The sequence below is a fragment of the Numenius arquata genome, chromosome 14 (genome assembly GCF_964106895.1).
Source record: "Numenius arquata chromosome 14, bNumArq3.hap1.1, whole genome shotgun sequence".
In the NCBI taxonomy this organism is placed as follows: Eukaryota; Metazoa; Chordata; class Aves; order Charadriiformes; family Scolopacidae; genus Numenius; species Numenius arquata.
In genome coordinates, this window is record NC_133589.1 from 15,748,325 (window position 1) to 15,770,313 (window position 21,989).

The window sequence follows — 21,989 nt, forward strand, 5'->3', positions numbered from 1 at the left end:
ATTAACAAGAATAATGTTTAAGCATTTTACAAAAGCAGTAACATTTGCTTAGGAAATATTTCAGTAGACAGTTCTGGTAGCAAAGCCGAGTACCTTAAAGGATGGTTATATTTTGCATTTTGATTAACTTCTAAAATAATTCTAGGTGGATGGTCTGGAAGATTTTTTAAATGATCCACTAAAAAAGCACACTCTGATCAGATTTCTTCCAAGGTCAGTCCGACAGCAGCTCCTCTACAAAAGGTAAGCAGATGAGTCAAAGTAAGTGGCTCTGGGGAGGAAACAACAGCGGTTGACTGTTTTCTCAGTTATTTCCTGTTTGTGTCAAAGAGAACTTTGTTACTTAAGACAAGGATCATCAATCTTCAAAGGACAGCGTGCCAAATTGTATTTTTCTCTCCCAAATAGAAGGTAATAAGAAACTAATAAACAATATTCATGCACGCTGTCAGGCAGTGTTTGAGAGCTGGGAGGTTCTGTCCTTCATAACTCATCAGCAGGATGTTACTTCTGTATAAAACATGCTCCTGACTGCTGCTAAATTCAGAATTTAATGGAGTCTAAATGTTGCTGTCCTTCATAAATCTTTCAGATGATGCCACGTTTCCCAGTTCCTGCCTCTCACACATACCATTCAATGTCTGCTCCTGCTCTCAGTGGCGTGTCTGCCATTGTTTGCCATTCCTCATTTGGGAGATTTAAAAATTGTGATTGGACTGAAGATAGGAAGGGAAAGCAATATTAAAGTGATTTGAATACGTGGAATCAACAGCACCGTGTTAGTTTCCCCAGAAAGTCATTGCTAATGGCACGGATTTGGGTGGTTGGAGGCTTATACAGCATTTTGCAAACCTGCAAACGTGTGGCTGGTGTGAGTAGCGCCAAACAACAGCAGCTGTCCAGACTCGTGGCCAGCTCAGGTTTGCAATTCCCAACCTATTACCTGCTGAATATTTGTAACAAGGAACCTGAATTCATGGTATTTTCTGAAATCTGCAGGCTCCATCTGATGGGTTCATGCAAAACAGTATGACATATAACCAAGTTGTCTTTGTGTTCCCTCCCCCCCCCCCCTTCACTAAAACTTCTAATTCAGCCAAATTTGCATCAGTATTTCTAGGCTTGTAGAATGATCTTTCTGAGCCCCAGAGAAAACTCCTGCCAAAATAAAATTCCCATTGAACTGCACAGCAAAATGTAGATCTTAATGAAGTTAAATGTGGCTAAAGTTAATTTTTGACAAATTCGCTCTCAGAAACTACATATTGCAGAACTTCCCTGCAACTTCCAGAATTCTGCCGTAGAAGTAGATACACAGCACGGGAAATGTTGCACTTTTTGCTCTGCCAAAGCTTTAAGCAACTGAAAGCAGTGTCTTGGGGCAGTATTTCTGACCAACCTTAAATACAAGGATCATTGCCCAGTTCTTTATACATACACATGTGAAGGTTTATCAGCCCATATTTAGTAGTCAGGTTTTCATACTCGTGTCTTCTTTTCATTACATGAAATTGTCTGCAGACCTGCTGGTGTTCTGACCTTGTATAATTCATTTTTACATACGGTATTTCTGGCTAATATTGTTCTTTGCTAGCAAAATTTTAGTTAGTATTTGGCTAAAATGAACTCTGGGATTTGAGGAAAGGAAATTTGGAGCTTGGGGATACTATGTTTTCCATGGGCTGACAATTCAAACAAAAATACCACTTCAGAAATTCTAACACTCAGTATTTCAAAAAAGCAGTGGCTTCCTGAAACTTCAGGTTGCTGCATGAAAACGGCATGTTTTCTGGTATAATTTTTAATGTTTTCATGAATGCTAATTGTAATACTCTCAATATTGCTGCAGGAGGTACATCTTTTCAGTGGTAGAAAACCTTCAAAGATTATGTTATATGGGACTGATACAGTTTGGCCCAACAGAGAAGTTTCAAGACAAAGACCAGGTAATTTAAAAAAAAAACCAAAACATTTAGCCGTTATTCTTCATGTGTTTTGTCCAATGACATGCAAGATTTGGGGTTTGTAATGACCTTAAATAGTTAAGTAAAATACTGATGTTTTGGATAGATATGCAAACCTCCAGATTCAAGTGACATATAGCAAGTTGTGCAGATAGTTTTTACCTCTTTCTCTGGAACGACACTACCCAAACGTATAATGCTGAACGTTGCACAGAGTTAATGATGTAGGAGGTTCCAGGCTGGCAGCGCTTTATGAAAAATGAGCTTGCCACATTCTTTTCCATCAAGGTGTTGGGCATTGGATGTCTGACACAGAATAAAGTTGCTGATCAGAGTAAAATAAATGACAATCATACGCATCTTTTTATAAAGAGAAAGCACATGCAAAGGAGAAGGCAGTCCCAACATATACTTTATGAGGATAAGAAAGATAATTAGGCTCCAAATCCTGAAAGAGAGCTGGTAAGAAATAGTCACTCTTTGTGGAAACTTGGAATATCCTGTGCACAAGGGGGAAAAGAAACTGTACTAAATCTAGAAATGAAATTTCTGGAATGCTGGCAAAGGCAGTTTGGGAATACAATGCAATAGGGTGGGGATGGGGGTGTCTCCTATCAGTACTGGCTCAGAACAGCAAAGTCTGAAAAATGCGAGGCAGTCCTACAGTAGATTGTGTCCTGTAAATTAGGAGGTTTCAATGATTTTTACCTAACAGCTGGAAACATACTGTATTTGACAGGTCTTTGTGTATATGAAGAGAAATGCTGTGATTGTTGATACCACTATCTGTGACCCCCACTATAACCTGGCTCAAAGCAGCCGCCCGTTTGAGAGACGCTTGTACGTCCTGAATACCATGCAGGACGTGGAAAACTTCTGGTTTGATTTGCAGTGTGTCTGCCTTAATACACCGTTGGGTATGGTATCAGTGTACATTCTTATCACCTTTACTGTTTATGCTGCTCATACCACAATTCCTACTCCTTTCCTAAAACTCGAGGCAGGCTCTCCTTCGTGACTTCCGCTGTTCCATTCTGTTCTGTTGCCTGGTTGTGTATGAAGAAAAGCTCAAAGTTCTCTCTATGTAATTCTATGAAGTTGAGATCCACTTGAAATTTTCAGAGCATTGTTAAAGGAAAAACATTGCTGTCCTGTTAGAAGTATCAAATTTGATAATAGCCCTGTTAGATTTGAATCCAATTGTAAAAAAGCCTTTTTGAAAATAGTTACTAGTATATTTTTGCCATAGCTCTCAATCATTTTAAACAGACATGCCTTTTCCTTAGAAAGATGTTGCTAAACATTCTAACAGAGAGCCCAAGTAAGATGAGGAAAGTTAAGGGATTTTAGGCATCCCAGGTTTTTTTGAGTTTATTTTTGTGCTCAGTCCTTTTACATTTTTTAATAGGATATACAGATACAAGAAATATACTTTATAAAAAAGAGTTGGAGGTCAGAGATTTCTCCTGAAACCCTGACCAATGCTATTCTGTATGTCTGTAATTTAGTCACCCAGGTAAGAGGATCTATTTGTAATTTTGTCTTGCATTTGCATGGAAGCAGTTATGTACAAAAGGCTCCTTAGATATTTGTTAAATGGTAGCGTGTTTGTGACTGTTGCAGCTTTTGCAGGCTGGTCAGACCACGATTACTTCTGGCCCCCAAAACATGGAAATGATACAGTTTCACCAGTGTATGTGTTTATGGAAGCTTTTCCATTAAGTATTTTCCATGTTGAGCCTCGAGGGGAAAATTGCTCTGTCCTGGGTTTGAATTTATATTGAGCCTCTAGATCGGATACTTGCCTGCGATCTGGTCCTGCCGTGTTGTCTTTGTAGCATGGGCAGCCAAAAAGCAGTAGTAAGCCTGAAATTGTGGTGTTTTTCCTGCCTTTGAGTTCTGTTACTATAAAGCCATCCCGTGACTCCTCTGCTATATCTTGAATGTATCTCCAACATGAAGGTGTCAGCCGTGCAAACCGTTCACACTGTGTTTCATCAGTCACAACCTGCCACATCATTTCTTGAGGATTGCTGACATATTTGAGTATCTGAAAGGCTGTGATCCACGCAGAGAATATCAGTCAACTGTTGAATTATTTTGCTTATAAAGGGTACTATTTACTTCCCATTACTTCTGCTCTGAATACAATTTTGGACAAGTTAGTGGCTTGTACTGGAAATTAACTGGAACGCTGTTAGTCTCTCTAAGAAGGCAGCATGTTTCATTGAGAAGTGGTGAAAATACGAGTACTGTTTGGGAGCAGTAGTTTGCCGTAGCAGGGTGGATTCAAAATGGGTTGAAGTCTTACTTCCCATGCTGACAGCCAAAACCATTTATATGTCTAGGAGTTGTCCGCTGCCCTCGCTCAAAGAAAAGTAACCTTCAAGGGGAGGAGACTGCACTGGATGTCGAAATGGAACAGGAGTCGGCAGTGGATAAACACAATCTGGAACGAAAGTGTGCAATGTTGGAATACACCACGTATGTCATCTTCATCCTTCTTTTGTTGCTTGAATAGAGTGGGCATAAAGAACTGTTCTGGTTTTGAGGATGTTACTCGGTAGCAAATGCAGCTAAGAATCTAGCATTTCAGTTGGGGGTTGTGGGGTTTTTTTGTAATTCAGAGGCTGTCTGATTATAGATGTGTGGTTTGGTATCACGGTTACAAGTAACCTGTCTACCAAGCGAGTTTTCATGCTAGAGGAAGGGGTAAAACAGATTCAGATTTTCTTCTGAAGTAGTACAGGCAAGAGTCTCTTGTTGCAAGAGTCTTGGGGAAAGCAAAGCTGAGAGGGAAGGAGTGCTTCCGAAGTACACTTAATGCAAGGGAAAAGAATTGAAGATTCTCTGTTCTGTGCTTTATATCACGGTATCTCAACTACCCTGTAGCTTCAGTAGCTCCCCCATGTCACATTCTGAAATCTGTCCTTTTGTGTTCCATTCACTGCATGTTGTTTACAGATAATTTTTAATATGGTATCGGTGTATGCTGGTGAAGTCTGGATGTGCTCCCTGGAGCACTTCATCTCCTGCCTAATCACAACCACAGTCCTTGAGAGGGCTAAAGGGGGCCTACAGGAGAGATGGGGAGGGACTCTTGATCACGGAGAAGAATGATAGGATGAGGGGTAATGGTTATAAACTGAAAGAGGGGAGATTTAGATGAGATATCAGGAAGAAATTCTTTAGTGTGAGGGGGGTGAGACACTGGCCCAGGTTGCCCAGAGAAGCTGTGCCTGCCCCATCCCTGGAGGTGTTCAAGGCCAGGCTGGATGGTGCTTTGAGTAACCTGGTCTGGTGGGAGGTGTCTCTGCCCAGGGCAGGGGGGTCGGGACAAGATGATCTTTAAGGTCCCTGCCAACCCAAACCATTCTGTGATTGTCACCTGCAGCCTGGGACAGCCGTGCAGAATGTCAGCTATACTGCTTTAGATTGACCGTTGTGCACTGGGGTTTAGTTTTGTCCATATTCTATTCCATTTTAATAAACAGTGTGTTTTAAAGTATTTTCAGTTAGTTCAGCGTTACAGGTGGATATATCAGTCATCTTAAAAAAAATAATGGAGTTGGGGGAACCTAATTCCACTGATTCTTGCTGATAGAAAAAAAAACTCTGTTCAGTCCACTTGTCAGCTTTCACATAAGGTCTCCACTATATGGTAAGAGAGCTTTTAAATTGGCTCTCTGGGCTTGACTTGCATTTGGGCTGGAGAGGACTGCAACATCTTTAAGGTCAAGAAACGGTTTTTGGATTTAATTGACGGTGTAAAGTTCTAATGAAAGAGCTGTCTATTGAAAGCTTGACTGAAATGATTTTTTCATGGTAGCTTTCAAAAAGTCTTTTGTAAGGTGAAACAGGATTGAAAAAATACTCTTTGGTGTTATTACAGGATTGTCAGAGCTGTCGTATTTACTGCATATGCGAAGCTTATTCATAGTTTGATTTTTTTTTTGTTATTATTTTTTTTAGCAAGTAAGTTTGTCTCCACGATTTCTTGCAAAGTGTCGTATCTATAAAGATGAAAAAAAAATTCTTTTTTTTTTTCATTCTGCACTGTAACACCACACTAATAATTAAGTAGTTCACTCGCGAAGGGTATCAGTTCATCCATTAGACGCTATTCATTGTTAGTTTCATCCTCTTTCCAGGGAGAAAATTGCAATACGTTGTTTTCCTTGCTTGTATGTGCATTTAAGCAGGCTTTAATGTATTTGTTAGAAAACTGGAGAGCAGTGCTTGGCAGTTGGTGTGAAAAAGGGTTATGATTGCCTTTAGTTCTTGTGGAAGATTTTCCTCACACTCATCTTGAGAAAGTTTTTCACCTGAGCAGGTATTTTCTCTAGTCCTGTGGCAGGAATGGTGCCGAGAACAGAGTTTAACATGGCCATCAGAACTTAATTAACAATAATGAAGATGCTCTGAGTGTAAGCCTTAAACTGAAAGCTCAGTCTTTAAATATCAGGGATTAAAAATGAATGGAAAAGCGTTGTTGCGCTACTTCTGGACCAGGGTTAAGGGAATGAACATCTCTCTTTCTCTGCTTTCCCAGCCCTGTTGAAATTGTAAGGGCAAGGGGGAAGCTCTGCACATGGTACACACATCATTTAAGAGCAGCTGAGAAGACATTCCCTACAAAATAATTAGTGTATATCTTGTTGCTCTTTTAGAGGCAGCCGAGAGGTGGTTGATGATGGAACTATCCCCGGAGATGGCTTAGGAGCCGCAGGTCTGGATTCCAGCTTTTATGGGCACCTAAAACGCAACTGGATCTGGACAAGCTACATCATCAATAAGACTAGGAAGGTGGGTATTTTAAAATTTATATACTCTAATGACTTTTCCAAATTTTAAGATTCTTAAGGTTGAGATGCTGATAACAAAGTCTTAGTGCTTGCATGCTTTCTCAGTCACATGTCTCAGTAAAGCTTTGCAATGCCAAATGCCAAATGTGGTCAGTCTTGGTGCTGGAGTGAATGAAAGAACTGGATGTAAATTTTATCTGAACTGAATTTGATGGTACATTCAACCAAAGGAGAAATACTTCCCTAAGCAAGCGATTTAGATTAGTGAGTGGTACCTCTTATCTTTCTGGATAGATAGATATCTACCTTTCTGGATAGGTACCTCTTATCTTTCTGGACTTTCTTATCTTTCTGGATGTAGAATTTGTCAGATGAAAACCGACACATGCAGAATAAGGAAATACATGCAGAAAAAAAAAAAATTAAAAAAATAAAATCACTAGGAAGCTCAACAGAGGCAAATAAGAATGTCCTGTCTCTGCTGGTTGCCAGTAAAAGATTTGTAGGGAAGGTTGTAAGAGCAAGGGAGTTGCATAGTGGTATTTCCTCAGAATATTCTCCCAGCTGTCTGCACGTTTGGCTCAAGGCCATTTTAGATTTGGGGGTGATGTTTCAAAGCAGTTAATAGCTTTTTCTTCTAGTATTAATTTGTCTGATTGGTTTTTTTGGACACATGTAAATCTTTAGTATCCACAACCTCATGTAGCAACGTGTTTCAAAGTCAGCACTCCCTTTTGATGGTTTAAGCTCCCTAATAATTGTAGTACTAAGGGAAGCTGTAAAAAAATATCATTCTCCGTTAGCCTTCTGTTTCATTTGATTTTGTAAACATCTCTCATGTTTCCGATCATTATCTCTTTTTTTAAAGACTGGCATCTACTTAACTGTTCCCAGCATGGAACCTGTTCTGCCTTTAATCGTTCTTTTTGCCTTTCTTTGAACCTGTTCTAGTTTTGCTATATCCTTTTTAAGGTGGAAATAGAATCACATAGTGCTTTCAGGCTGTGGCAAACTGTGGATTTTTACAGCTGCATAGTCTTGCTTTCCTTTCCTTTCATAATAATTCCTTACATTTGCTTTGCTTTTCGACGATTACCAGGCATTGAACAGGTACTTTGACAGAACTGCCCTAAGTAGTGGTCAAATTAGAGCCTACCAGTGTGTATGTAAAATTAGAGTTGCTCGTTTTTGCCCTCAGGCAGGATCATTTCACTCTTAATTTCATCTGCTGTTCTGTCACCTGGTTGTTCAGCATTAACAGAACCTCCAGCAATTCTTCAGTCTCGGCTTTCCTCTCCACGTCTGTCACCAACTTCTGTCACTGCTGAATTCCACACAAGAGAAATGGGTTTTGCTGAGAATGACAGAACTCCTAATACATTGCAATCTGTTCTGGCGCAGGTTTCAGATGGACAGAACATGGTGTAGGAGGCATTTACTCAAATGTTTGTGTTTGCATTTTGGTTTCATGATTTTTAGAAGTTCCTTTGGAATGTAAAATGCTTGGAAAAAAATACCGTTTTACAGAAAAGTCTGTTCAGCCTCTGTAGCAATGAAGGAATCAAGCATTTCTTTTCCAGTGATGACTTCTTTTAAACTCGAGAACGTTTGCTGAAGTTCTGACCTTCATGATCTAGTGGTCATTACAGGATGATTTAAGAGAAGCTTTAGAGCCATTCAGATGTGTGGTAGTAATAAGACAAATGAATTCTTCATTGTAGCCAGGGATCTTCTCCTTTATACTGAAAATTTATTTCTGATGCTTCTCAAAGGATATAATGTGCAGTGTTGTTAAAACCAGTTCACTCCCTTTGCATATCACCTTTTCTAAAGCTGTGTTGTCTTAGGAAAATACAGTTTCTGAAAACGGACTGACAGTGAGACTCCAAACCTTCTTAACGAAACACCCCCTTCCGCTCAGCACTGGAGGTAAGGTGTGATGCTGGTGGTGGTGGCATCTCTAACTGTGTTACAGCTGTTACTGTCATGGAGGCTGTGGGTTATTCCCGTCTCCTTACGCTAATCTAGGATGCTTCTGGGGCAGTAAAATAGATAAATAATTTCCTTCCCTATTTCTGGATATATGGAACAATAATTTTTTTTTATCCAGTATTGATGACATGGGTTGTTCCTGTCTCCTTACGATGATCTAGGGTCCTTCTGGGGCAGTAAAATAGATAGGAAAATAATTTTCTATAGAGCAATAATTTTTATTCTTTGTAATTTCTGATGTGCAGTTTCAGAAAGTCTAGAGGGACCAATGTTTTGTATGACTAGGCACTGTTAAAATAGTATAGCCTAACATTCAAGCTGAGGAGGAGGAAATGCTTCAGGTTGAATATAAAGCCTCAAGTCAGTTCCCTTGTATTTGTGCACTGTACACTCTCTAGGTTTCCTAATTACTTGATGGGTCCTCATTTAAGTGGGATTTTATTCTGTGAGCTGCTGAGAAGTGGCATGAAATGACATGATTAACAAAGGGCAAGTCTGAGAGGGCATCTGTCTTCATATACTGAAACTTTGGCATTTGCTCTTTATACCTTAATATTGAAGAATATAATTGCTATAAAGCTCCATGACTGTAAATATCTGTCATTTTAGGTAACAAAATTAATATTTTGGGAGAAGCAAAGGTAGGATCTGAGTCACTTGTCCAGAAAGAGGAATGTGTTGAAATAAATACAGAACCAACCCAGGATCGAACCAAACGAGTGAGAGGTGGGAAAAGCCAGAAGAGGAAGAGGCTTAGGAAAGACACCGGAAAGAAGACAAAGAAGAAAAAGAAAGGTAGGTAACTAACACAGAAAGGAAAAAGCAGCATTCTTTTTCATGCCTAGGCCTGCTGTGGGGTGCTCTATGAAGGCTAATGTGACTGTCACAGCATGGGAAATGGAAACTCACTGGCCATCTCTTTGGGCGGCCTCCCTCAGTGAAGAGGTGGTGATATCCCGGGGCTGTTACTAGCTCTGGAGAGAAACAGCAGCCTGCTCCCACTGCTGCCTGTGTGCGAATCGTCATTGCACTACTCCCTCTACAAACTCAAGAAATTATAGTTGTGTCTGTTCCACATCAACTCCTTGCAATTCACCATCAGCTTTTGGTAGCTGGCTTAAAGATTCTTCATGGTATGATGCTCTGGGTAGTCAGTTTGCTAACTAAAGTGCTTGTTTTCTCATTCCTGGGAGAGGTATTAATGCATTTTACTTTCTGAACTGCTACTTCCTTCTCTGCTTTTGTCTTTCATTCTTACAAACCCCGGTTGGTGCTGATACAGCCTCTGATAGGAGTTTGAATTAATCAGAATATGTAGTACTGAGATAACCGTCTTTTTTTTTTTTTTTTTTTTCTTTTTTTCCCTGGATTTGTTAGAAGAGGATTCTGTAGAAAAAAGCAAAAGACTCCGCTACCATGATGAAGCTGACCAGAGTGCCCTGCAGAGAATGACACGCCTGCGTGTCACCTGGACAGTGCAAGAAGACAGCCTGCTCATGCTGTGCCGCATTGCTAGTCATGTGCTAAATGCAAAGGTATTAATAGACCCATTAGATAGAGGCCCTATAACCTGAACACACATTTCATCAGTCCTAGGAATTCATCCTGGTTCTAACCATCGTTTGTGTACGTAAAAGCTGAAGTTTAACTCTACATTTGTTCTTCACACAGGTGAAAGGGCCCTTTGTTCCATGGCAAGTAGTTCGGGATATCATGCATGCCAGCTTCGAAGAGTCCCTCGATAAAACTTCTCATTCCGTTGGACGAAGAGCTCGTTATATTGTCAGAAACCCACAGACCTATCTTAATTATAAGTAAGAAGATTTCTGTCATATGTTCTCGGAATAGGCTAAATTCTCCTGAAATTAAGTGAAGGGATATGGTCTTCCTATGTTTTTGTCTTGTTTCACGTGACTTACAAATGTCAACATTTTGAACCCTAGTGCTATCAAATCTGTATTGAATTGGGAAAAGTTCAACTATGTACAACACCCACAATTGTGTCTGTTGCAGAGTTTGCCTTGCTGAGGTTTACCAAGATAAAGCCCTCATTGAAGATTTCATGAATAGAGAAAATAATTATGAAGATCCACAGGTAGGAGGGAAGTATTCTAAAAGGTCACAGAGTGCTTTACACTGTTTGGATTACTGAGTGCTTGCACTGTTTCCATTACTGTGGTTTCCTGTCTTCTCTCTCCCCTGTACCCTTAGCTATTGTATAAATAGCCTCATCGTAAAAAGGCAGCATCGCTGCTGGTTTGGGAGTAAAGTGGACACGGGCGTCTTTCCAAAGGCACATAAACACCACTGCTGTGCAACAAAATTTTATTTTTTCAATGTGCTTGTTTATAAACATCCATGACTGAGCATCTATAGGCACTGGGGTTTGGGTTTTGTTTTGTTTTTTTAATCCTCTCAGTCTCCTTGTTATCTGAGCAAGAAAACATTTTTGCTCTGTAGTTTATTTTTTATTCCTGTTGCATGTGGAAATATCGCCTTGGCTTCTGTGGATGAGTGCAGGAATATAAGCAAATTTTATGAGAGAAGCCTTGATTTGATCAGTCAAAAGATTTTATTTAATTTTTGAGCTTTTTATGGCTGAAATCAACCACGATTTCAAACTGAAAGGTTGTTTACACTTTCAGTGCAAACAATTCCATTTTGAATTTCAAAACATTTTCAGAACTGGGACAATGTCATGGGAAGATTTGCTTTGGTTTTGTCCAGGAATGACAATTCATATTATTGTCAGAAAATAGTTCTGTTGTTAGATTGATGTTTGTTTAAATGAAGAGTTGTTGTTCACTGATGAGATGTTGCTGAAATAAATGCATGTGTCCCCACCCCCAAACTCTGTCTTTGGAAGCAAATAAAAACTTGTTTCCAGAGAGGTACAGGACAGTTCCTCTGGTGTAAGAGGTGTCCTCCAAGCCATGATTGTACAAACAGACTTAATGGAGAACATGATGGAGCCTGAAGGAAACGAAGAGAACAAAAGACTTAAGCAGAAGCTTAAACAAAGCTCTAGCAAGAGATCTTACGCTGTTAATGCAGCATAAGTCTTTTTAGAACATATGTTCATGGTGTGTTGCTTGTAGCTGTGAGCTTAATTACAGACAGAACCTGCAACTGTGAAGTAAGTCAGCAAACACAACCTCCACAGAGCTTCTTTGATTCATTCTCGTCTGCTGTACTGTTTCTGACTTGATAATTCAAAAGCAGTTATTTCTGCTAGAATTTTCCATGAACGCTTTAAAAGTAGAGGGTCTTTTCCCACTCTTAAGAAATCAAGGTTGATAACATTTCCATCTCTTCTTTTCTAAGGTTTGTGCAAAGGAGTTTAAAGAGTTTGTGGAAAGACTGAAAGAGAAATTCAGTTCAACCCTGGGGAATCCCAAACTTGAGATTCCCGATACTTTGCAGGAGCTCTTTTCCAGGTATTTTAGTTATGGGCTTTTGACTCTGCGCATGGGCTGAGACAGCGAGAGAGGAGGTTCAGAGTAGACCTCTTCTCTTCTCTGCTGTGCATGATTTATACCCTGTTACTCGTACTCTTAGTTTCAAAAGAAGTTTCAGTAAATACAATAAGCAACATTTCTTTCAAATCCATACTTCCTATGTTGATAACTGTTAAAACAGAGGGGCACTCAGCCTTGTGTAGCATTCTGCAGCCCCAGATGGTCAAGGTTTTTTTGTGATGAATGACATTTGGAGAGAAGTGTGAAAATTTACGTCTCAAACCATTTTATGATAACAAATCTAGCACCTTTGTAAATTTTCTTACTTTGGGAAGAGCTGCTGATGGTAACTGGAAGTCCAAAACCTCAAAAGAATAGTAAATCCCTACAGTTCTGTAGTGTCTCCTGTCCATGTGTTCTGTCTCCTTGTCAGCAATATCTTAGTGGCGTGAGGGAGATCGGTCTGGACAGATCTTGTAATTTGTGACACCTCTGCTGAGGCTGCTGGAGCAGACTAGTGCCCCTGCGCTGTTTCAACACTGGCCTCGTTAGCAGTTGTGCTTGTCAGCCTCTGGGTTTCAGGGCTGATATAAATCACAGAACGTTACTTTTGTTTCAGTGTTTTACTTTCCCTTCCCTGAACTAGATTTCGAGTTTTGGCTATCGGAGAAGACACAAGTCAAAACACAAAGGAGGACAGTCTAAGCAGGTGAGTAGCAGTAGCTCTGTTTTCTCCCATTAGGACTCCAAGGTCATGTCAGCCCCCACATCGGTGAAAGTCATATACAGTCTTCTAATTCAGTATGTTTTACATCTGTTGCAGTGTATAAATTTATTAATTAAAAAAATACTTTCACAAGGCTATAGGGGCCTCTGACTTAGATTATAGATGTGATGAATAGAATGACAGCAGCAATGACCTTCTCAAAACAGTGGTTTGTTATCATTAGGACAACAGTGTATGTTTTCTCTGTGGGTGCTGTATCTTAAGAGGAGGAGATGTTATCAAAGAGAACTTCGTTTGTGTCAGATTATCTGGACTGATCCAAAAATTCAGGGTGGAAGGTTAGAGAAAATGTAACAGGCTCCTTTACATGAATGATCCTTATCTGTAGTGATCTCATGCCTTTATGCGTCTGTTTCAGAAGCAGGTGATTGAGTTTGTGTGTTTTTGTGCTAGTTTAATAGTTAGGTACCTCGTGCTCAAAAATCACCATGAATAAACTGAATAAACTCTTTTTCTTTTTTTTTTTTCCTTTTTCTTTCAGTGTCTATGATATTCATTTTCTAGTGCTGCAGAATCTGATTCAGAGCACGTTGGCACTCTCAGATAACCAGATGAAATCTTGCCAGTCATTTCAGGTGCAGTATCTGGACCAAACTTTACTGGTCATAGAATCGTTTAGGTTAGAAAAGACCTTTAAGATTGAGTCCGGCCATAAACCTTACACTGCCAAGTCCACCACTAAACCACGTCCCGAAGTGCCACATCTACCCATGGTCATAAAACCCTAAAGAGTTTCTCCTTCCTACTTTGATATGTGCCATTTTCAAATGGGAGAAAAGAAACCCAGAAACTTAGATTTGTATCCATTCTGTGGGGATTATTCTCCTCTGTTTTTAGGAAATTATATGTTCTAGGCAGATTTTCAGTATGTTGCTTTTCTCTCTGAGGATGAGATTGCAAGATGTGATGTTGAAGCAATCCCTAAAAACCATATGAAATAAACTCCACATCCCTTCCATTGGGTCAAACTGTAGCATGATTTAGTGCCCACTTGAACAGTTGGAATTACGCTCTGGAGGAGATAGCACAAAGACAGTCCCAGTATCCAGCTGACACTGGTGTTGGGGAGCCTCTCCTTCAGCATTGGAGACCACAAAAACACATCATGTATCAGTCAGGCACTTAAAAAAATAAAGTTAGAAGTTCAAAGGGAGTTTAATATCTCAACAGCAGGCACTAGAAAGCCAAGCTCATAAAAGCATGTGTTCCTGCTAAAATGATGGGAAGAATCTACCAAAATGTGTTGCAGATGAGCATTTTTTTACATGTATAATTCTAGTGGGAGCCTCATCTCATTTTGAATATCAAGTGTTCTATAGTATTTAGTTAATTTAATTGGCATTTGCTGTGGAAAGTCTGGAAGCCCATAAAAGGAATAGAATAGTGTAGTTAAGTAAATTTATCTGTATCATTTACATTCTGGCTGGTAGCTCCATATTCATTTAGTTAATGTAAAGCTCAAGTAGGTGAGTCTCACAGTGGATTCAGAGCTAACCCTGCCATTTACATTGAACGGGGTTTTTTTGCAGACATTTCGCTTGTACCGGGAGTACCGGGATGACATCCTTGTGAAGGCTTTCCTGGAGTGTCAGAAGAGAAGCTTGGTCAATCGCCGTCGAGTAAACCACACGTTGGGTCCAAAGAAAAGCCGGGCTTTGCCTTTTGTACCCATGTCCTATCAGCTGTCTCAGAGTTACTACAGGTGGGTGTCAGAAGAAAGGTAACTGTTTGTTTGAGCAAATAATCTGCCCGGGCATGCTTGGTGTGGAGGAGAGGACATGCATGAAGTACCTAGAGTGAAGAATCTGCCCATCATGGCTGAAGCTGAAGAAATGAGGGTTACATCTATGGAAGTTAGCCCTTTATCCAGTTAGCCATCGGGGCTGTACAGGGAATAGAGCCTTTATGAAGACGTATGCAAAGGAGGGGAAAGGCAGCACCAAAGTTCTAGATATGGTAGAAAAATGTCTTTAGCACTCTTGTGTGCACTCTCTAGCATTCTTGCAAGCAACTCTGATGGTTGCTTGCTTTTCCTCTCAGTTACTTTGTGCTGCGCACAAACAACAGAGTTTAACTGTAAATGTGTTCAGTGCTCAAGCAGAAGATGACATCGTTGTTTTGCGTTTTCTATATAGTACCTGACCTTTACGTGGTGCATAAATACCTGGTGTTCTGCAACTAGGAAAAGGACTGTGAAAGTAGATTTAGAAGGTACTTGATGACCAGCTCTAGCACAGAACTTCAACTATTTGGCTGCTCTGTGCTACCATGGGTCTAAAATTTATATACAGTAAGAACAGATGATGAAAGCTTTGTGCTTTGAATTTGCCTTTTTTTTTTTGTCCAGAGTTTTCACATGGCGGTTTCCCAGTACAATTTGTACAGAATCCTTTCAGTTCCTGGAGAAGCTCAAGGAAGCTGAAAAATCAGACCAGCCAGATAACTTCTCATTTAAAGATCAAGAAAACAAAGCGTCAGAAGGCATGATTGCATTCCCTATGGACGGACCTGGTGGGCAGTGTGTGGCGATGCTTTCCCTGTTCTCCCTGGGACTTGTATCCGTGAATGTGAGAATCCCAGAGCAGATAGTTGTGGTGGACAGCACGATGGTGGAAAATGAAGTAATAAAAAGGTAAACACTGTTATTTCTCTCCGTAAATACAGTTTGGGGGTAACTTGAATGAAATTGGCAGGCATTAGCATTTTCTGCACTGTACTGTGGCGTGTTTTACTGTGATATTGTTTGGATTTTTATTTCTGAGGGAGCGTTTTGAAGATTTAATGGCACTTTAGTTAGCGCCTGTCATTACAGCCTTGGACTGCATTTGTCTTCACATGTGTGACATTTAAATTGCTAGGCACTTCATTGCCGCTGGAGCTGATGTGGAAAGGGGAGCAGTGCGTGCTAGATGAACATTTTCATCAATATTGTACCTTCCTATTTCAAGGACTAGGAAGGATTAGTAACAAGGTTTCAGCTTTATCAGTGAAACCTGTCTCCACAGTATTTGTTCTGTGTCTCGTCTTCTCTTTGATATTTTTCTTTTTTAAACCCCCAGTAGCTGAATATCTCTGAAATTGAAACTCTCTCCCTAGGCAGTCTAATCCTATGAATAGTTATCCTTAAAATCATTATGTATTTTCTTAGAGTGCAACTAAAATCTCTTGCTGTAGTTTAACCTGTTTCTTCCTGTTATATTGCCAAATTAAATGGAAAATACTTTGTTCTCTTTAGAACAGCCTATTACCTATTTGAAGATTGTTATCATAGTTCTCCTCCCATAATATGCTATTCTTTAAAATGAGCAGCCTCGGTTCCTCTAGTTGTGTTTTGGGGATGTTATTTGTGTTATCCAGATCTCTGTCTTTCTCATTATTTTCCTCTGGACTGAACTGTGATGTCAAAAGCCAAATGCCATGCTTACATCACGTTATGTAGGTGATACACCTGCTAATACAGCCCAAACTAATGAATGGCCATGGTTTTGCTCTGCCAAAAAAAATGATTCTTGTGATTCACTTTAACAAGTTTCTTTACCTAATTAATTGTTTCCCCTCAGGGTGGTGACAGGTGCATAGTACTATAATATAACTAACATGCATTTGTCCATAGGAGAATTGCTTCCTGCTCTTTTCTGGACTGTTTCTCCAGTTTGCTGGAGAATGAATGTTCTGTTTGCATGTTCTGAATGCAAATCCTGGCTTCTTATATACTTGCAGCCTCTCCAGTTCGGTGATCCTATGCAAATTTAATAAGCTATTTTATCACCCAGGTCATTAGCAAAAACACACTGAAGCCTGGACTAGTCCCAGTTCTGAGTACAAGCGTCTGAGTCCAGTTTTCCAACTGGTTACATACTCGCACTATTTTTTCTAAATGATGCGTTCCCTTTTGGTTTTAAATATGTTTTAAGAGAACATACTTAAGGTCTGTCTCATCTTAGAAAAGGTTGTAAGGAGCCTTTGGTTGTCTCTGGCATAACCTGCTTAAAACAGAGACAACTTCAGAATTGGATTGGCTCGTTCAGAGCCTTCACCTCGTTTGTTTCAGGGAAATTTATCCTGGCTGCTGCTACTATTCTCTCTTTACTTTGAGGCTGTCTGCAGTTTGTTTTGTGTTAGTTTTTTGTGGGGTTTTTTGGTTGTTGTTTTTTTTTTTTTTTTTTTTCCTTTTTAAAGTAACTGAAGTCTTTGGTCTGTAATTCTTTCTTCTCCTTTTCTCCCTTAAAAATAAACACTGTCTGCCCTACACTGCAGTATCCCTTATGGTCTCAGCCTTTGTGCTCTGACAGATGTTCCCTCATGATGAAGTGTCTGCTGAACCAAAGTGTCTGCAACCAAAGAGGTTCAGCTGTGTAAGCCGAGATATTTTTGGGTTCATTTCAACACGTTTGGGAAAAAAAAAGAGAGAGTTTCCTTTTCCAGGGACCTTTAGTGCATTTTCTTTTCTACAGTTGCTTGTTCTCAGCACTTTTAATCAGCCTGCTATGGACATACACACAGCTGTTCATGACTAAATACTGGAATGCAGAATAGCATGTGTTCTTGGTCTGCTCACTGTAATGAGTCACTTTCTTATCTTGGGAAAAAACTCAACAAACAAACAAAACACCTCTATTTGCTGTAGTTTGGGAAAAGAAGGACTTGAGGATGATGATGACGATGACGATGACTTAGATGACAGCTCTGGCGGCAAACGGAAAATCGAAGTAAAAGCTCGTCAAGCATCTCATACCAATTACTTACTGATGAGAGGCTACTATGCCCCTGGAATTGTCAGCACCCGCAATCTGAGTCCCAGTGACAACATTGTGGTCAATTCCTGCCAGGTGAAGGTCAAGCTGCGATGTACACCAGTGCCGGGAAGACTGAGCTCTCCAGGTTAGTTTCTGCTTGGCCTAATTTGCGCAGAAGTGGGTTGGAGCAGGAAAGATAGTGAACTCACGAGTCAAGGAACTGATTCGAACAAAGCCTCTTAATAGGAACATCCTTTTTTTCATTACACATGCGGTTTGCCTGGTATTCCTTTTCTTTCTTTTAACAGAAAAAGACTTTTCTGACTTAAAACACAGGTGATTGACTTAGGGGCACCTTTTGTTGGTAACAAGTCCTTGCCTGTATTTCATGTTGCGTGAAACTATTTATCCAAAGAGGAAGTCTGTCCTCTGCTCTGTTATCCCTTCTCCAGGAGGTTTTTTTAGTCCCTTCTACAATTTAAAATACCATATTATGTCACACCCAAGTTTTCCTTTCTGTAAAGAGATAAAAAAATCTTTCAGAGCTCCTTGAATGGAAATTCACATTTACTCGTCTCATGCAAAGTGCCTGAAATAGTGGTGTCCAATCTCTGGCCTTGTACCTACAGTAATTTAAACATTTTGATAATATTTAGAGCTTGAATATTTGCAATTTATCAGCACTTCCCTTTCTTAAAGAGCATTTTCCTTTAGCTTTAATGCAAATGTATCCAGGATAGCCTTTAGTTGTTTAGCTCTTAATTTAGAAGGTCTAGTGCTGCCCCTGCCTATTCCCATCGCTGTTGTGGGAGAGTTAAAATAGAAATTCTTTCTCCTATCTCTGCTGCCACACATGCCCTCCAGGTCTGCTGAGCTGACGGCTCATTACAGTTCTCATTTTCCCTTGGCTGTCAAAGCAGTGTAGCTGTCGTACGAGTGTCTCACCAGGCAGGATGGAAAGGCAGCCTGCAGATAAAAGGGTGGGGAGCAGGGAAGAGCGGTGCCAAAGCCACCCTCTAATCATCCGGGACTGCAAAAAGCTGTAACGCTGCTTCAGCCGCTGAGTATTCTGTACAGCGGGGGTCAGTTTGTGCAGTGATGGATCTGTCTCCAAACACAGTGATGCTTTGTTATAATAATTGACATTGTCAGCTTGTAGTTTATACCGTATTTGGCCAATAGCTTTCTGCCATGGATCAGCCCTTTCCAATTTTTCGATTAATAGGGTCCTCCATAGCATTTCCTTGCCCTAGACTTTTCACTTGACCTTCTTCAAGAAAAAAAAGAGCTGATTTCCTCATTAACTTCAAGTTAAGCTGCCCCAGTGTTAGAGAGAAAACCAGTAAGTCTACACTGTCTTTCAGCAATACTTCACTTAGATATGAGGGCAGGCCCTTGTAAACCAGCTTGCTCTTCTGCTACAAGTCTTTTCAGAGACAAATATGTAAGGCAGAGAGAAAAAAGGAAACTGCAGCAATGAAGATGGAAAACTGAGCTCTGCTTTTAATTGGAAAAGTATATAGCACCTCTAATCTGTCTGTCTCAGATTATTTATCTTTGTGTAGTGTACTGCATAGCAACAACTGCTTCGCAGTTTATACGCTTGTTTTTCGTTTGCTTTGCAGTTTCTTCTCTGCTTGATAACGTGGCTGTGGGAGTCTCCTGCCTCCCTGAAACTTTCACCAGATTGATAAAAGTCCAAGAAGAAAAGTATGAGGTTGATCTGTTCCTTCATGAGTGTACAGAAGGCTATGGCTATAATCCCAGGGATGTAGCTGCTGTGTTGGAGATCCGTAACGCAATAGAGGAAACTTCCCACTTTGGAATTTGCAAAGCTGAGCTGAGCAGACGTTTCTGCAGCTATGAAGAGGTGGAACCTGAACGCACCAGGAGCTTGGAGCAGTACATTCAGGTGGGTTTACAGCCAGCTGCTTTCCATACATTAATGTTTGCATGCTTAGTATTCCCCTTGACTAGGACAGTCTCCCATGCTGTAGGAAGCAAATGTAAATTGAGCAAAGCTATTTATATTAGGCAAGAGATCACATAGCAATACCTGATAGCAATCTTGCCTCAGAGTTAGGAAGGCCAAAAATTAAAGCAGCCCTTAATCAAAGATAGGAATGAACTGTTTCAGAAACATAGAGGAACCAACATTCACCTTTGGAAGCAAAATATTTTTTCCCAGTTACATTTTAACTTAAACTGAACAAAAATGTCTTGTGCTGCAACTTCAGAAAAGTTTAAGGGGTAAAACATCTTTTCAACTTCAGTGCAGCAGGACAGAAAATTCAATATTCTATTAAGCTCTTCCTCTTTCTTTGCTACCAGCTAAAGATGGCAATTCCATCATTATTTGGTTTAACTGACATTTTCCAGTGAAAGCTCCTGAGATAATTTGTGTTGTTGGTTTTTTTGTTTGTTTGTTTGTTTTTTAATAGGACCTTATTGAAATGCAGCAGGTTTTAGAAGTAGGAGGCCATGCTGTAAGACTGGTTGCAATAGTATTTGCCAAGCCGTGGCTACTACATTCAGTCTGTCTGAAGAATAAACCAGATGATTCTGACCAGCAAGGTGCAGACCCCACTCTCCCAGAGGTACAGCAGGATTCCCTGCCAGTGGAACCAAAGAAGGGAGAGGAATGTTCCAGAGAGGAGGAGCAGCTGGAAAAAGACACAGGATCTGTCAGCGATGAAGAACCCCCAAGGAAGAGATGTAAGACTCAGAATGATGTCCTTCAAGACGGCAGTCAACTCTGCCAGGGTGCACAGAGTGGTTTGAAAAGTGCAAATGAAAATAACTTTGATGCAAGTTTTACTGATCCTGTTACAACGAAGGAAGCTTTAATCACGGATAAAGAAACAGGCTCCCCGAGAGGGCAGACAGAACACCTCGCTGAACACCCAGCCTGTGCGCCAGATGCTGTGAGTGTGGACACTAACAAGGAACAAGATAAATCTTGCTCTGAGGACAAAGAACTCGAAGTAGAGAATGATGAGCTCAGCGCTGAGCCTAGCCTTGATCAATCAGCTAGCGAGCAGGATGATGATCTTTCCTACTTACAGGAAAACCCAGGAGTCTCTAAAGGTATGTAGGAGCACTCTACATCAGAGAAAGAGAGAGGAGCTCATCATAGTTACCCCAAACAGGGAGCTCCATTTCATAAGCCAATACCAGGTTCTTTATGAAACTGTACCAGAGAGAGAGGTTGTCATTTCTCACAGACGAAGTGGCATAACTATACTTGATCTTGGAAGGTCTTGGAGATTTCAGATACATCAAAGATTCCTTCCTGTGCCTATTGCTGGAATGTTCATGACTGGTCCAGAAATGTGCTTTCCTTAGAAAGTCATTTCCATGTCTTACTCGTCTCCAAAAACATATTCGGAGCTGAAGTTTCTCTTCTCTGGCTTCAGTCCAAAGGCTAGACATCTCTAAACCTAGAAAACACAGTGTTCCTGGTGTACATTTAACTAGAACGCCTATGACTGAAAGTTGTAAAGTCATTAAACCGTTCACCAGAAAGCAGCACATGCCAGTGAGAAGATTAATAGCCTAATTTGTAACCCAATCTGACTTCATTTTCATTTCCTTTTTACTGCCAGTTTTCTTTTTTAATAGCTAGTCGTTCTTGCCAAGCTTTACATTAAGTAGGTTGTTGGGGATTTTATTTTGTTTTTGTTTTTATCAGCTCGGATTTCAGATTGAATCACAAGCTAACTGCTTGTGTGGTATTTTGCCAAGATCTGCCATTACCCACGTTTTCAGCTGCAGATGCCGTGGGAATCAGTGCAGTCTGATCCGGAGCATCTCAGAGCTTGGTATTGTTTAAATGGAGCCTTCCTGCAGGAAATAGACTTGGAGCTGTCTAAACAGCAAAGACTTGAGCAGCTCTTAATGTGGAACTACTAAAGTACTGTTTTGGATTTAACTTCCTCTACTTGTTTGTAACACAGGAGGGAAAAAATAGTAGTTACGTTATCAAGCATAGAGTTCTTCCTGATGAAGGCCAGCAGAAGGGTTTACGTGTGCTGAAGCCAAAGCTGTTAGCCTCTGGGTGTGGTAGAAGTACCTACATTAAGTAATTGTGTAATTAAAACCCATGACATAATGCATAATGGAAGTTGCAGAGACAACCTCCACTTGGAAACTGAGCTCTGCTGAAATCTCGAGTTTGTGCTCTCGAGTCCTAAGTCGACAGCTACTCGGGCTTCTGTTCAACTCCTGTGACCACCAGGAGCGTTAAA

General features: G+C 40.4%; 1 protein-coding gene across 1 annotated transcript in view; it reads left to right on the top strand.

Annotated features, from left to right (window-relative positions):
• The window catches only part of GTF3C1 (general transcription factor IIIC subunit 1), a 44,395-nt gene that overhangs the window by 19,076 nt on the left and 3,330 nt on the right, over window positions 1-21,989 (top strand). The window contains 18 exon segments of the mRNA XM_074158279.1: window positions 146-243; window positions 1,850-1,946; window positions 2,704-2,881; window positions 4,313-4,448; window positions 6,635-6,770; window positions 8,617-8,698; window positions 9,371-9,556; window positions 10,139-10,296; window positions 10,433-10,575; window positions 10,775-10,856; window positions 12,086-12,198; window positions 12,866-12,928; window positions 13,488-13,581; window positions 14,536-14,708; window positions 15,354-15,638; window positions 17,634-17,887; window positions 19,368-19,654; window positions 20,184-20,829. Coding sequence (XP_074014380.1) covers window positions 146-243; window positions 1,850-1,946; window positions 2,704-2,881; window positions 4,313-4,448; window positions 6,635-6,770; window positions 8,617-8,698; window positions 9,371-9,556; window positions 10,139-10,296; window positions 10,433-10,575; window positions 10,775-10,856; window positions 12,086-12,198; window positions 12,866-12,928; window positions 13,488-13,581; window positions 14,536-14,708; window positions 15,354-15,638; window positions 17,634-17,887; window positions 19,368-19,654; window positions 20,184-20,829 — 3,211 coding nt within the window.